The sequence below is a fragment of the Physcomitrium patens genome, chromosome 15 (assembly GCF_059467195.1).
Source record: "Physcomitrium patens ecotype Gransden chromosome 15, ASM5946719v1, whole genome shotgun sequence".
In the NCBI taxonomy this organism is placed as follows: domain Eukaryota; kingdom Viridiplantae; phylum Streptophyta; class Bryopsida; order Funariales; family Funariaceae; genus Physcomitrium; species Physcomitrium patens.
Window position 1 is genome coordinate 11,963,494 of NC_143424.1, and position 14,895 is coordinate 11,978,388.

Here is a 14,895-nt window from a genome sequence, read left to right on the forward strand (position 1 = left end):
GTGCCGCATGTATCAAACATTGTAGATATTATTTATTGTGAAAACTTTACCTTGAGTTGTTAACTTATATTTCTTCCTATGATGAACCTTTTTGAGATCTGGTTGTTTAGTTTTTCTAGCTTGGTTATATCTTTTATTTAGAAAACTATGCAATATAAAATATTCTATAATAAATTATTGATGTAGATATTGTTTTGAGCAAGCCAATCACTGATGAGAATTACAATGTTTCTTCTTGAAATTTGCACTATTGTGGAAATTAGAATGCCATCACTTTCATCTATAATGACTTAGGTTTTTCCTACTTGTATCCTACATGGAGCCTTCTTTTATCTCTTACATATTTTTTCTAAATTATAGAATTTTATTTTATTTTTATTTTTTTTATAGTTTTTTAAATTTATATAATATATGCATTTTTTAGCAAAGTTGATTTTTTGAAATCATTATAACTATTCTAGCTAGATGTACTATTCATTGCAAGATACCATAGATGTGTGGTAGAAGAAAGAAGAGCATGAAGTTGATGCTAGGGATGTGTTGTATAATATTGAGACAATATATTAGTAGCGATTAGAAATTAGTCAATTTATTTTTCTATGAAAAATAGTCCATGTAGTTAATATCTTCTTCCTAAATATTTCCTCCCTTTACTTGTTTTGATTTTCATTTGAAGATGATTGTTATTGAATGTTGGAATACTATTATAAATAAGATAAGTTAATATTGAAGATAGAATTTATGAAAAATAGATTTTTTGACAAACTTTTAGTTAGTGATGGTGCTAAAGACATCCTAATTGATTAGGTACATTCTATGTCTGGAAACATTGAAAATATTATTTTTGAAATTTTTAGAAGATTTTTGTAAATCATGTATTTGAAAGGATTGTTTGATATTTCTTTTGTTTATATTAGTGTCCTTCGTAATAATTTAGGTTTCATTTAGTAAAGACATGTAGTTTAATATTAGCTATTGGATACTTTATATATATATAAATAGATTTATTATTATATTTTTAAAATAGAATATATTTCTATTATTAAATTTTGATCAAGATAAAGTTCTTCTATATTTTTCTATTTTCTTCTAAATTTCTATTAAATTTCTCAAATAGACAATCCATCTATGTGATGGTTGATACAAAAGATGAATTGAAAATAATTGGTGATTATAAGTCTTCCAATGGAAGCAAGTCTCCATTCTGCAAAAGAAAGAAGAACCTACTTCTTTTCTTTCTTCTACACAACAAGAAAAGTTCAAACCTCCACCATCAAAGAATCCTTATGTTTCTTCAAGTCTTTAAATTGATAGACATTGTGCTTTCGCTATACCTCCAATAAAGAAATTGGTTGAAGAAAAGAACATAATCACCAAAATTTCTTTCCTTGTTTATAGTGTATGTCTTATTTCATATTCAAGTTTCAACTAATATATGTTGGTATGTGCTAGAAACTAGCTAATCTAATGAATAAGGACTTGATGTTGCACAAATTATATGTAGTAATTCAAATATCTAAAAAATAATTGTGTACAATTATAAATTTAAGACAACTACAATATACATAAATGATATTCAATTCTATTGAAAAATTATGTGACATGTTTTATTAGATGATATTTTTGCTATAATTTATTTAAATTATTATCTAATTTTTTTTAGATAACTTAATGAATTTATTGATACGTATAAAGAATAAAAGTATATATAAATTTTGATAAAGATAACATCTAGTTTATATCTAAGATGTGTTTGAGGTCAATAATATACACCTTAATAATATATTTTGGAAACACTAACTTTTTGATCTATAGATTACAATAAAACTTCTAATTCAATCAAAGCAATCAATACCTCATTATTATCTTAACCTTGATATGCATATTGACAAGCTTCTTCAATATGTGTTTATGTGTTTTATTTATTTATTTATTTATATATATATATATATATATATATATATAATTTGAACCATCTAGTTTCTAATTCTAGGTTTGTTTTATGTGATTGGATCCACTTTCTACATTCTTATTAACTTGGATAATATTAAGGTTGTAAATGTGATAAGATTTTGCTTGTGTTTTTTGTTCCATTTCTAAGGACTTCTTATGCTAGTTTTTAGGTTTCAAAGAGATTTGAATGAATTATTAGATGTTTATAAGACAAAAGATTCTCCGACAGAGAAACTTTTACTAAATGACTTTATCATAAAGGTTTTATCTATTCAATTTTATTTTATTTTCTATTCATTATTGCTTAATTAGTGGTGAGTCTTCAAAAAACTTCCATAGTGTTCTCCTTACAATTTGAATGTGTAGGTTGTTGCCTTGTCATTGACAAAAGATTCCTAAAGTCAATAGTACATGGACTGACAAATACATTAGACAATAAGTATGGGCTTATATAATTATACCATTTGGCTCATTGAACTCCAAATTGACCAACAACAAACTCCATTTTTGTTTGTTGAACTGTTCAAAAGTGGCAATTTGAGGTATGTAATGAGGTTACAGTTACATACAAGCCTTTAGAAAGATGGTGGGATATCTGAATTTTTAGTGATAAACCTTCAAAATCAAAATGATGTACTACCCAAGAGATGTATCTTGTGTACATAATGTACCTTTTCTGCATGGTCTAAAATGATTGTTTTTTTACTTAAACTAGTAAGAAAGTATAACAACATGAACATCAGTGCTGCTGTTTAGACTGATCATGGATTGATGATCCCTATTGTGAAGGTAACTTTTTATGATATTAGTTTATTGGAAAATTATTAACTTATTTCAATTGGTGTTCTTTGGTTAGAAATCCTTGATTTGTGAAGCTGTGTAAATGTGATTTGACTCCCTTCATTTGAGGTGTGTAGGATGCAGAAGGGCTTGGCTACAATTGCAAATGATGTAAAGACATTAGCTAACAAGACAAGGTCAAACACAAGGAAGTCAAATGATTATGAGGTGTGCCAAAATTTACTACGGTCTACTTCATAGCAGCCTTTAATAACCATGTTCTGATACTGTTCATTTACACTAAAATTTGCAGTAACGAGTTAAATTGTTGTTTGCCACCAATTTGAAGTTGGTATTATCAGTGAATCATTCTTGATTGTCCAATGTGACCAAATTGTTTTCCTACAACATACCAGCAATAGACATTGAAGGGTAAACCATGTTGTTATTGTTAAGGAATATTTTTTCTATATGTTTTCAACAATTTAATGAATTGTACAAGGTGGAACATTTATGATTTTCAACTTGGGAGGGCCTTTTGGAATCAAGCAGTTTTGTGCCATTATTAATTCTCCTCAAGGAGCCATTCTTGATGTTGGGACCAGTGAGTTTTTTTAATCTCATGCTAGACTTAAGCAGCACTCTTTGGTAGAAAATTAGGAAGAGTACCCTTTGAGTGTTTTTTGATTCTCTTTCAAATCATGCCAAATGTATCACAAGGCTCCATCTATGGAGGTCTGATTTTTTGTTGTAGAAATAAAACTACAACTGAGAGACAGTTGGTGCCTGGACTTCTACCAGATCAATATGACATCAGCACTTTTGTGATAGTCACATTGAGCTGTGATCATCATGTTATTGATGTTCAGTTCACCAAACTGAATTATACTTAATATTATCAGTAATGAAGCAGTTATTTCTGTATGTTAATTAATTCAACAAATAAAATTCAAACAACACAATTGTTCATATATGTCAGTTTTGTTAATTAACATGGTAGTTGACACTTTTCTGAGTCCAACTTGAAAGCATGCTCTTGTATGAGCATGTTGTATGCCTCATCTGTTGAACATAAATTATTTTATTTTATTTTCTGGCAAGTGCTATTGGGGCATACTGGTTGGAAACATTCAAAAACTACATTCAGGACCCTGTAACTCTTCTATTATGATATTTCAAAGCCAGTTTTTTTTCAATATCATAACTAAACATATTTCTTCCAGTAGCAAATCTCTAGTCTAATAACCTAACACAGCTTTGAGTTGAAGTGTTGATGTGGTCCTTTAGAGCACTTGCTCATGTTACCTATCTACATTTATTCTAATAATATTTGACTTTCCATTCAAAATATCCACTTTTTAGAACTCAATTTTAAGTGCTAAGTTCTATGTATACCAATTTTCACTGAATGCAATTTTGACACATAAAATAAAGCTTGGAATTGAAAAATACTGAGTAACAAATAGCATGAAGAATACTTTTTTGGTTCCAAGTGGGGTTTCAATTCACTAAAATTTTAAAGCATTAAAACCATTTTTTAGAAAATTAATCCCACTACTCCTAAGTGTTGCACCATTCTAAACTACTGAAGTTCTTCTTAGCTTCACAACTAGAAAAAGATAAGTTTTAAAAAACACTAATTATAAGTGGTTTAAGAAAAGTATTTTGCAATTGTTTTCAACAAGATAGATGTTGAACTACTATAATTAAACAATCCATGTAATGATTTTGAGTTATTTTTAAAAATTAAACTAAATAGACCTTAAAATAAAACATTTGTATTGTAAGTAACATCATTTAAAACATGTGCATGTGATCCTTGCATAACACATCTAAAGCTTTATTAGGACCCACCTAATGCACATGTTATTAATACAATATTATCTATGTGCTTATATAACTTAAATCCATACTTGATATGTTTAAGGTTAATAACAAAAAAATAAAAATAAAAATAAAGGTATTGTGGTGGTACATACCTAACACAAAAATTAATTAATAACACAGTCTATTTTGTAAATTATTTGAAAGACTTTCTCTAATTACTATCTTAATTATATTTATTAAAGATTTGAGATATATTTTACATTATTTTTAAGATTATACAATATTTTCATATTAAAATATGATTAATTCAAATGACATTTTTTTTTAGCCTTACTAAAATAGCAATGCCACTTGCAAGTGTCTTTGCAAATGATATATTTTATTTATTTTCAATACAATCTATATATTTGGTAAGTAAAGAATGTTTCAAAAAATGCTTTAAAGGCATATCAAAGAATGTTTTAATAAACTTAAAATGCCTTGAGGTATCACTATAAGATTTATAATACAAAATCCTTAATTTTTGTTGTCCATTGTTTTTATGGAATTGCAACAACCATTTTTGTAAAACTGTTCTATCATATTGCATAAACTCTTTTTTATTGTACTAATTTTTCTTAGATTCCGATTAAGAAAAATTAAAGAAGATAGTTGAGGCTGAGACCTTTGTAGACATAATCATCAAAATTTTGAAATAGTTAATATTAAAATATTGATACACAACCAGAAATATATATATATATATATATATAAATACGTATAAAAAAACAGTGTAGCTTATTCTGAATATAGATAATATTTAAAATCTATAAGGTTGTTTAATAGTTTTTCTAAGATATGTGTACATAAAATATCATTTCTACAGTTTAAAAAAATTATGATTATTATTACTATTAATTAATTTATAATATCCTTCATAATATGTTTAAAAAAAATATTATTTTGTTTCTTCTTACTGAGACAAAGCTAAAATACTGAGATCGTAGCATCTCTTTAAAAATGGTGGCACACAGTTTGTAGAATTATATAAAATTGAACACATTTATTTTATTCTAGGAGATTGATTATATTATAATTAATTCATCCAAAATATCCAAGAGCAATTTAAACTTCAACAAGAATGGCAACAAAGTACCCCATACTTGGAATACGAGAAGCACCCACTGTGAATATATTATATATCATCAAATTGGGAAGTTTCATTTCATCCAATTCTTTGAAGAAACAATGCTTTTAATTACAATGTTGGGATGGGGAATTAGGTGAGCTTGAAGCTTCGCTTCGATGATCTCGGTGTCTAGGCTGCGGCGGCGCCGACATCGGCTCGTCTAGAAAGTTGCTGGAGCTTGCAAGCTGTGATCAGAGATGGTGTCCTCGGCTGCATGTGCATCTGGATCTAGATAGCTTGGGATTAGGGCTGCAACTGCTTGTGCGGTGAGCTATGTGACGACAGTCTCGAGAGGGAGATCCTCGAAGACATCACTCAGGTCGGGGACTTCCAGCGCCTTGATGTCGATCCACTCCATCCCATCGAACTTGATATGTGCATCTTTACCGCCAAGTTCCGGAAGACTGAAATCTGAGCCTGAGGATCGGCATGTGTAACCGGACCCGCCGTCACACACCTGCGCGGTGAGCGCAGTTGGTGCGTTGGAAAGTAGCACATCGACTACCTGCAGTGCGTGCTCCAGCTCCTGCACCACTTGGCTCATCGAGAGTCGTTTCTTCGGGTCAAGGTCCGTGCATCGGAGGCCGAGCCGCGCCATTTGAAGCAGAATCTCGGGGTTGTATGCCGTCGATCGAAGGTTGATGTCGAGTGTTTCGTCGAAGTCGCCGGACTCTAATTTGAACCGAACCTGCTCAGAAAAGAATGAATAAATAGATAAACAAATGAGGATTAAACGGCAGATTTCTTACATGGAGTGACGTGAAATGGATTGACAGGTAGTGTGTGGTAAAAGGTCCGAAGGCTAAGATCAACGTGGGAATGTCTCAGTTTACCCAGTCTGTGATGTAATAGGCTGCTTCATCTCGCAAGCTATCACACGCGCGCTTGCCTGTCACGAGTTGGAGAAGAACTACTCCGAAGCTATAAATGTCACAGGCAGGCCCTGCGTTGGAAACGTAAGAAGGATCGACGTAGCCAGGCGTGCCGAGTGCACCCATCAGCATGTGTGTTGCGTTGGGACCAAAATTGGCGATCTTGGCATGGAAGTTATGGTCCAGAAGGATGTTAGTCGGCTTCACACCCTTGTGCACGACAGGAGGATAGCACTCTTCGTGAAGGTAGGTCAGACCCTTCGCAACACAAATTGCAATGCGTACTCGTTCACGCCATGTTAGAGACAGCCCTGATTCTCCTGGCGAGGGTAAAAAAATAAAAATAAAAAAACAACAAATAAGGGGAAAACATGATTAACAGTACATTGAAGCTTAGAAATGCTCAAGAAAGATTTTCATGGATATGTTCCATGATTGAGGAGCCAGGAGCACTCACCTAGAAAATGATCTGCTAGGCTTCCATTGGTGATGGACTCATAAACGAGAATTTGTTCCCCTTTCTCTTCACAAAATCCACATAGGTTCAAAATATACTTATTGTGCAGCCCAGACAGGAATTTTATCTCTGCAGAAGCACAGCATCAATGAATCAATATCAGAAAGTTATTGAAGTGTAAAACAAGCCAAGAATACTACGCAATTGGACAAGGTCAGATTATCAGCAAGGCATGTGATGATGCCAGAACATAGTAAAGATGAAACGCTCTTCAAGAGGTAACAAGAGGTTAGTTCGTTCAAAATCTTGGTTGTGAGGTCCCTATGACGTCTCTAGACTAAACCTAAACCATCGCCGAGAATGAAGATGAATGAGAATGTTCACATACCATTTCGAAAGTCAGAAGGACTTTGTTGAGATTCCCGTGTTGCTCGTTTTACAGCGACCACTTCACTGGGTGATAAATACGCCTTATAAAGTAGTCCAAGCTCCCCGTAATGCACTCTGCATTCTGTGTCAAAATTTTGGGTTCCTGATTTGAGCTCCTTGTATGTGTAGGTATAAGTTGTTATAGGTAGTCCTCTTGGTCCTCGCTTTGGATTGGGGTCGTCATGTTCCTTGACTAAGAAAAAAGAAAAACGTCGTCAGGTTGGTGATATTGCTTCTTTTACATACACCTAAACAATTTAGCAGTAGTGGAAGCAGTTTCCAGCTTAAGACCTCCAAGTCATCACGTAGCTACCAAACACATAGGTTTCAGCTCATAGGAAGAAAATCTAAAACTTTTGCACTCACATCCATCTTTGTTGAAATTCTTCTTCAAAGGTATTCCGAAACATGATATAAGCTTGCCACCCATTTGACTCACTCGTGCAGCAGATTGATGTTCCTTTCTATGAATCCTTGTAGCATGATTCGAAACTACTCCTGTTCTTTCGTCGCGGTAAGAGAGGGTGTGAAAGCTGATTACTCAGTAGGGCCTAGAGTTTCGACAAATCGACGAAACAACGATGAGATTTACATGAGATGAGTTCTAAGTCGTTGTAACCTACCGTACCAAAGGCGGCGATAAAGCCCTAGGAATACAGCTACAGGATCGTTGCACAGTTCCTGCGACACCTCAGAGACCTCGAGTCATCACCCGAAATCTCAAGCCTTTCCTGGATGTTCAAGTTTTCCGGTGGCTCCAAAATTCACCTTGAGCTGGACACCGAATCTAACAGCAAGCTTACAAAAATTGGATGCACATCCCGAAAGCCAACTACATATTCAATTGCAGTAAAGCCCCACAACTATTACAACAACCATGGGAATAGAAAGCCCCAATGGAAGAATTTGTCGAGAAATCTCACAAGTTCTCTACAATCGCAACATACAATGTGATACAGCTTCGTGGCAACCACCAGGCTCTTTTTCAATCCGCATTCGGCGATGAACTATTCAGGCACTCTCAGTCCACCACAACAGTACCGCGAGCGAAAATTTCGGGAAACATCTCGACACAATTCCTACAACTTCTCAGCACTACGAACACAATGCCGGCACGGAGAACACAACGAGGCGAGGATTTGCGCCACTCTCTCTCAAGCACGCACGTGAATCATTCCAAGACGAATCAACCATCGCGCACAGAATGCACACAACGGCGGAACCCAACCCGACAGCTGCGGTGGAACACACACGAATCCGACCAAAATCCGCATGAAACTATTCCGACTTGTGAGAAGTGAAAACGATTCGCCCCACGACACAGTTTTGTAAACCGAAAGCGGGACGCGCCAGCAATAAAAGAGCAACCATTTCTCCTACTACTACTGCACGATTCCTTCCAACTGAAACGAGAGCGAGCGGGCGAGTGACAAAAATGGCAAAGGGGTAGGGAGAAGCGATCAAAGCAAACAGCTGGAATGGACTGTGAGGATGCCAAGTTTTGGACTGAATCAGTGGGCAACGAGAGGCGGCCCCTCCTCCCTCCTCATCACCGAGGCCTGACGGCGTGCCAACGATGTCCCTACAACTCCGAGTGTAGGAAAGCCGAAGGTGGCGAGAAGGGGGGCTCGACGAAGGGTCGTTGAAGGTGCTTTTGGACCCCGCCTCGTCGGCTCCAGCTGGGCCCACTTTCTGATGCCAGCAATGGTGCGTTCTGTTGCTGCTTTGTCCACCTGGCACCCACTCTATTTCGCCTCTCTCCCCTGGCCTACACTATATATGACCCATCCCTGTATTTGTTTAATCTGGCTCGGATTCTGTTGCTCTGATCGTATGATGTCGCAACTGGGCCACAACTACATCTACTTAATGAGAAAAGAACAAACACACACACTTCATCGGAGTTTTATTTTATCCTACAATATTTATAATAATAATAATAATAATAAAGAATGAAGTTGCTGTAAGAGAAACGAACAAAATATAACAAGTTAACTTTGAAAAAACAAAAAAAATAAATAACTCAATTGGGCTATTTATATTTAGAAATGTAACTTTACCATCCACCAAAACATTGTCTTCAAACCTACAAAAGTAGATTTTTTTATCTTGTGCCTCTCTTGAGTCACCATTAATTGTACAAGAAAAAAGATGGTAGCATGGTTGATGTGGTTGGCTTACTTCTTGTGCAAAAATATGATAGCTATGCTTTTATAAGTTGGCTTTGAATTTTGAATTAGCAACAAATGATGCATATCATTGATAAGTACTAAAAACAATTATGTAGTATATAGCAATATATATGAAGCAATACATGTTTTTTTTTTTGGAGAAGATTTACTTATTTATTGAGTTAAAATTAAATTTTTAACATAATTAAACCAATAGAAAATTTATTAACAAGTACTTTTTGACAATATCAATTTGATAAAAATAAATAAATAAAAATTATGTATATTAGTGATATAAGCTATATATATGACATATTTGAATAAGTAAAAGAGTTCAATCAATACAAAGAATAAGATTTGTATTAAACTTTTATAAATACAATTATAAAATATGTAACACTGATATTGTGTATTTCTTTCAAAAACTCTATTATTACCAAGGCATAACATGAAAACTTTATATTAACAACAAGAATTTGAAAAGTTCAATGACAGAGCACAAAAGAATGAGTATCTAGCAATTTTAAAAATAAAAGATTGTTAAGTTTATTACATATGGAAGTGATCCCAAAACCAAAAACATTTCGCTTTATTTAAGACTTAAGAAAAATAGAGAGTAAATACGTCAATTTTCAAGTAAATAAATATAGAATAATCATACAATGAAAAACAACTAAAAATATTACGTATTTTTTTGTATAATTGGATAATTGATTTTTTTTTTTAAAAAAAATCTTATAGCTATAAAAAATAGATTAAATAATTATTAGATGATCCAAAAATTTAAGAAATTTATAATACATGAAAGATCATATGTAAAAATATATTTGTAATTTGACTTTGAAGAATCATTGCTTTTATATTCATGCAGATTAATTAGTATACTTGATTTATTATTTTCATCTAAAACATATAAGAAAAAAAAAATTAAAGATTAATTTAATTTTTTTAAAAAAATATCTATAATATTCTTAATAACTTTGAATAGTTAAAAAAAACTTACACACATATTCACATGCATAATCTTGAAGATTAATCTTCATAATGTGCATATGTTATAGCATAATTACTCAGACAACACTTCTTGGACTTGAAATTCAATTTCAATAGCTAAATACTCAAATATTTCTTTAATTAACTCAATCATATCTGTAATTTAAAAATTAATAAGTTCAATGAAGTGTTGTTGTATTAATTCAAATCTATCCAATCATTTTCCAATAAATTTTTACTCATAGTCTAAAAATTAATAATGTAATAAAAAAAATTATATTAAATCTGTATTAAATTAATTGGCACAATGAAGTTATATATATATATATATATATATATATAATTTTAGGAAATTGTTAAATCGACTCAAGCTCTTACTAAACTGATCCACTCATCCTAACCATCATCAAAAAAAATTTCATTGTCAGATCCTCATTGGTTGAAAATCATTAAAAAAATGGTTTGATTTGCAACTAATAATGATGGGTAGATGAATTTTGAAAATGCTTGGGTCAATTTAATGATTCTCTCTCTCTCTCTCTCTCTCTCTCTCTCTCTCTATATATATATATATATAGATATATATAAATAAATACATACATTCACACATTTACAACTATAACAAATAGAATATATTTTACATTTTCTTACAACTAAGTAAATATTTGAATCAAAATTGACAACTTTAAGAGAATTTAATTTATTTTTTTTATTCTCATAAAACAGTTTGATTTTTTGCTTATGGCTATAATAGAGTAGCATCTCAATCTTAAGGAGGTTGTTGCAATATTATTACTTTAAAAATAATTATAATATTATTTTAAAATATTAGAATTAATAAGAATAATATTTCATTGTTTCATCATATATGACTAGTTCAATATGACAGAATTCAATAACATTAATTAGGTTAGTAGAATCTATTATATAATAGATTAATTTGACTTGTTTTAAGTAAGAAAATTTGTCTAGTGTATTAAAAAAAAAATCTAATAAATAGAACATACATAACATATTATGAGTATATTTGTAATTTAGAAAAATATTTGTATTAGATTAATAGGATTTTAAAATTGGTAGAATACTTTTTTGAATTGAAGAAAATTGAAATAGTTGCTACCAACTTAGGTGCATGGTTTTATAATTCTATAAGTAAATTACTTAAATTCTTAAAATATATGAATAAAATATATTTAAGTCAGTTGCAACTTCTGTATCTCTAATAATATTTCTTTAGAAAATAATTACATATAAATTTAAGGAAAAACATCATGTATACCCCTGAAATATGTTGAAATGTCAAGAATACACCTATATGCTTGATAATTGCAAAACTACCCTTGATAAGCTATAACTTTATTTCCATTTTAAATGAATCGGGGCCAAACCGAGTGCCTTAATTGCACAAGTCGGGCCCCCACTAACCGGAGGCTAGTGCTGTCTTTCTGCAGGTTTTGTGTTTTTAGGAAGCCCAGTCTTAATGTCATCGTCATTTTTAAGGCTCCAAAATTTTGCAAGAGAAAGGTTACAGTGCTGGACAAGTTTTTATCAAAAGGGTAGTTGCAATGGCAGGTGACCTTGTTCAGGTGATTAACGGTCAGCTCGTCGTTAATGGTTTCATCCGGACATAAGACCACAGCCAAACCACTTGCGTATGATATTGCACCCATTGTACAAATCCTCATCCTCACACCGTATTTTTTGTGTGGAATCCTAGGAACTAGTTGTAAGCTCTTTACATTCTATTTCTGTTCAAGCATTAGCCAATAAATTCAGATGCCTCAGAACATGGCGATGTTTTCAGATGCCTTAAGAAATCAGCTGAGGTGTGAACAAATTCTAGCAAGTCTTGAAAGTCTAGGAGTGCTTCTCTTTCTGGAGATTGTTGGCTTCAGAGGTCTTGAGGACTAACATTAAAGAATCGATCGACCATTCACAAAATCAACTCCCGCTGTATATCGTGGGATGGGTGATAAATTTTTCCAGAAATGACCTTAGTTCAACGCTACTGCCTTGACGCTCAAGTCTTGAAGATTACATCATGAAATGGAGTTCGCTTGGGACTCAATGATACAAACTGTAATGAACAAACTTGGTGCTTTAACACCCTGTGATTGAAAGTGGGACTTGCCAACCGCAATTAAAAATCTCTACTTGTCGACTGACCATCAGCTGACCGTTGAGAACAACCTGAAACTCCAGTTTTTTTTGCCGACGTGTCCTGGTATTCATGTTTACTTGAATACTATTTCGGATTTATTGCACAATCTTAGCCTGCATTGCGATGCCTCCAGTACTGCCATCAAGTTCTGCGTCAAGTACGCGCACATGGAACAGGCAACTTTAGTATGTTAAGATAGCCGAGCATACCACTGATTGCAGAAGTGGCTGAAGTATCTAAATGGACACAATGAAAGTTTGCGTGAGCAATTTATGTGGTCTTCAGGAGCGCCGTTACTCTGTTGTTTACTTAACGGTTACGAGGTTTGTTCGTACCGTGATGCGGCTCATTCTTTGCAGCACTCCGAGGTACTTCTGGTGGTACTCTACGCCTTTCAGATTACTCCCGCAAGTGGCCATCTGTTGCTTCGATCAATACTCTGAATTTTGTTCTTACCATCTCCAAGTCACACTGTGCTCAAAACGGCTTGCAATCTATATCCTACAATCTAGTTATAAATCAGTGATTTCCAATCCTTTCCCGTATCTCTTGTTGATCTCAACGTCGTTGCATTAAGGTGTGTGTTTATTCAATAAGAGACCTGCAGTACTTCTGGGTCCTCTGAGAGTTTATGCCTGTCCCCGCAGACTTGTTTTTGCATTATTACTGATGTTCGTGAACCGCCTGTGAAATTCAATTAATTGAGTTGTGCATGATGAGAACAGGCACCGCAGACTGCAACAATGTCCAACTGAACGCCACGTAGAAGACGACGCCATGAACATTCCTTGTCTCCCTCGACTGGGGTCGTCGTCGAGGATCTCGTGGTCGGATTGTTACGTGCTACAGTAACCCTGTGTGGAGTCGGAATCTATGGCTTCTCTGAAAGCAAGAGATTGATGAGGCGTCCCGTTTATAGCTAGGACTATTTTCTTGGGATTTGTCCTCCTAGTTCCGCGCAATGTGGTGCTGGGTGGTGGCATGTAGCTGGAGTTCACAAGGAGGATATTTGCGGGATTGGAGGTGTGTGGATTTCAATTTTTGACAAATTTTGTTAAAAGGTCGAGGGTGTACGTTGCATGCAGCCGTGCATATCTCGGAAGACTGGAGGACGCATCACCCGCCTCCGGTTCAGGGGGGCCCGACTTGTGCAAAGAAGGCACTTGGTTAGGCCCCTTATTCACCTAAAATGGAAATAGTTATACTTTATCAAGTTTAAGGGTAGTCTTACAATTATCACAAAACTGAGAAGTATATTTGTTATTTTTAACAATACAGGGGTATTTTTGATATTTCAACATATTTTAGGAATACATATGGTATTTTTTCTAAATTTAATAACAGATGGTGTTTTGATTTTCTCTACTAAAAAATTTATTTATTTGTGATAGTTGTGTGACAAACTTGACATATTTTGATTCAAAATTGCAAAGCAAAAAGTTAGTATTATCATTTCTTATTCATGATGTGATAGTAGTGAATAGAATGTAGATTTAGATGACCAACAGATTATTTATAGTTTATGGTGTTATTGAAATGTATTAAAAATATCCATTTTAAATTAAAGATTTGTTTTGCAATTTAATATGATTAATTAATTGTCACGTGATCCACCAAATATGCAAGATTGCTAAAGAAATTGTGTTCTCTTAAATTCTAAATTAGAAAATTTATTTCAAGTATCCATAAAATGTAAAATTAAATTGGTATATCATTCAAATTGTTAAGATAAATAATGATCAATCGTAAAATATTTGGTATTATGTATCCATAAGTACATATAAAAAGAAAATAATCACATGAACTGAAGCTTGGCTTGCAAGTTCGAAATCCTTATGCAAGTAGCAAGAACTTTCTAAAACAAACACATTTGTAAAAACACATAAACCACTATAAATTGATCAACTAGTCAATAAGTATTGATGATGTAACAATTTCCTACAACAAACACATTAACAAAAATACAAAAATCATAGTAAATTGTTCAATAAGTGTTGATGTGAGAAGATATTATTAAAAACTTGAGTTTATTGATTGTGAATCTTTGTGGCAGGTTGATAGTTTAGAAGTCTACTCGAAAATAA

At 33.1% G+C, this 14,895-nt stretch overlaps 1 protein-coding gene and 1 long non-coding RNA gene across 3 annotated transcripts; one reads left to right on the forward strand and one right to left on the reverse strand.

Moving 5' to 3' along the window:
• Positions 1-5,708: 5,708 nt before the first annotated feature.
• On the reverse strand, positions 5,709-8,994 carry LOC112292062 (leucine-rich repeat receptor protein kinase HPCA1). 2 transcript variants are annotated; one of them, XM_024540171.3, is made up of 5 exons: positions 7,853-8,994; positions 7,446-7,674; positions 7,058-7,186; positions 6,562-6,920; positions 5,709-6,416 (listed from the first exon to the last, which is right to left on the reverse strand). In XM_024540171.3, exons 1-5 carry the CDS (start codon positions 7,856-7,858, stop codon positions 6,000-6,002), a joined length of 1,140 nt encoding a protein of 379 aa, XP_024395939.1. In that variant the 5' UTR covers positions 7,859-8,994; the 3' UTR covers positions 5,709-5,999. The 2 variants fall into 2 exon arrangements, with proteins under 2 accessions (XP_024395939.1, XP_024395938.1); XM_024540170.3 differs by having other exon boundaries at positions 7,446-7,679; positions 7,853-8,941.
• A 3,374-nt stretch (positions 8,995-12,368) lies between these two features.
• Positions 12,369-14,103, forward strand: LOC149987748 (uncharacterized). Its single transcript, XR_016506499.1, has 2 exons — positions 12,369-13,179; positions 13,537-14,103. It is a non-coding gene; the product is annotated as an uncharacterized LOC149987748 (long non-coding RNA).
• The last annotated feature ends 792 nt before the right edge of the window (positions 14,104-14,895 follow it).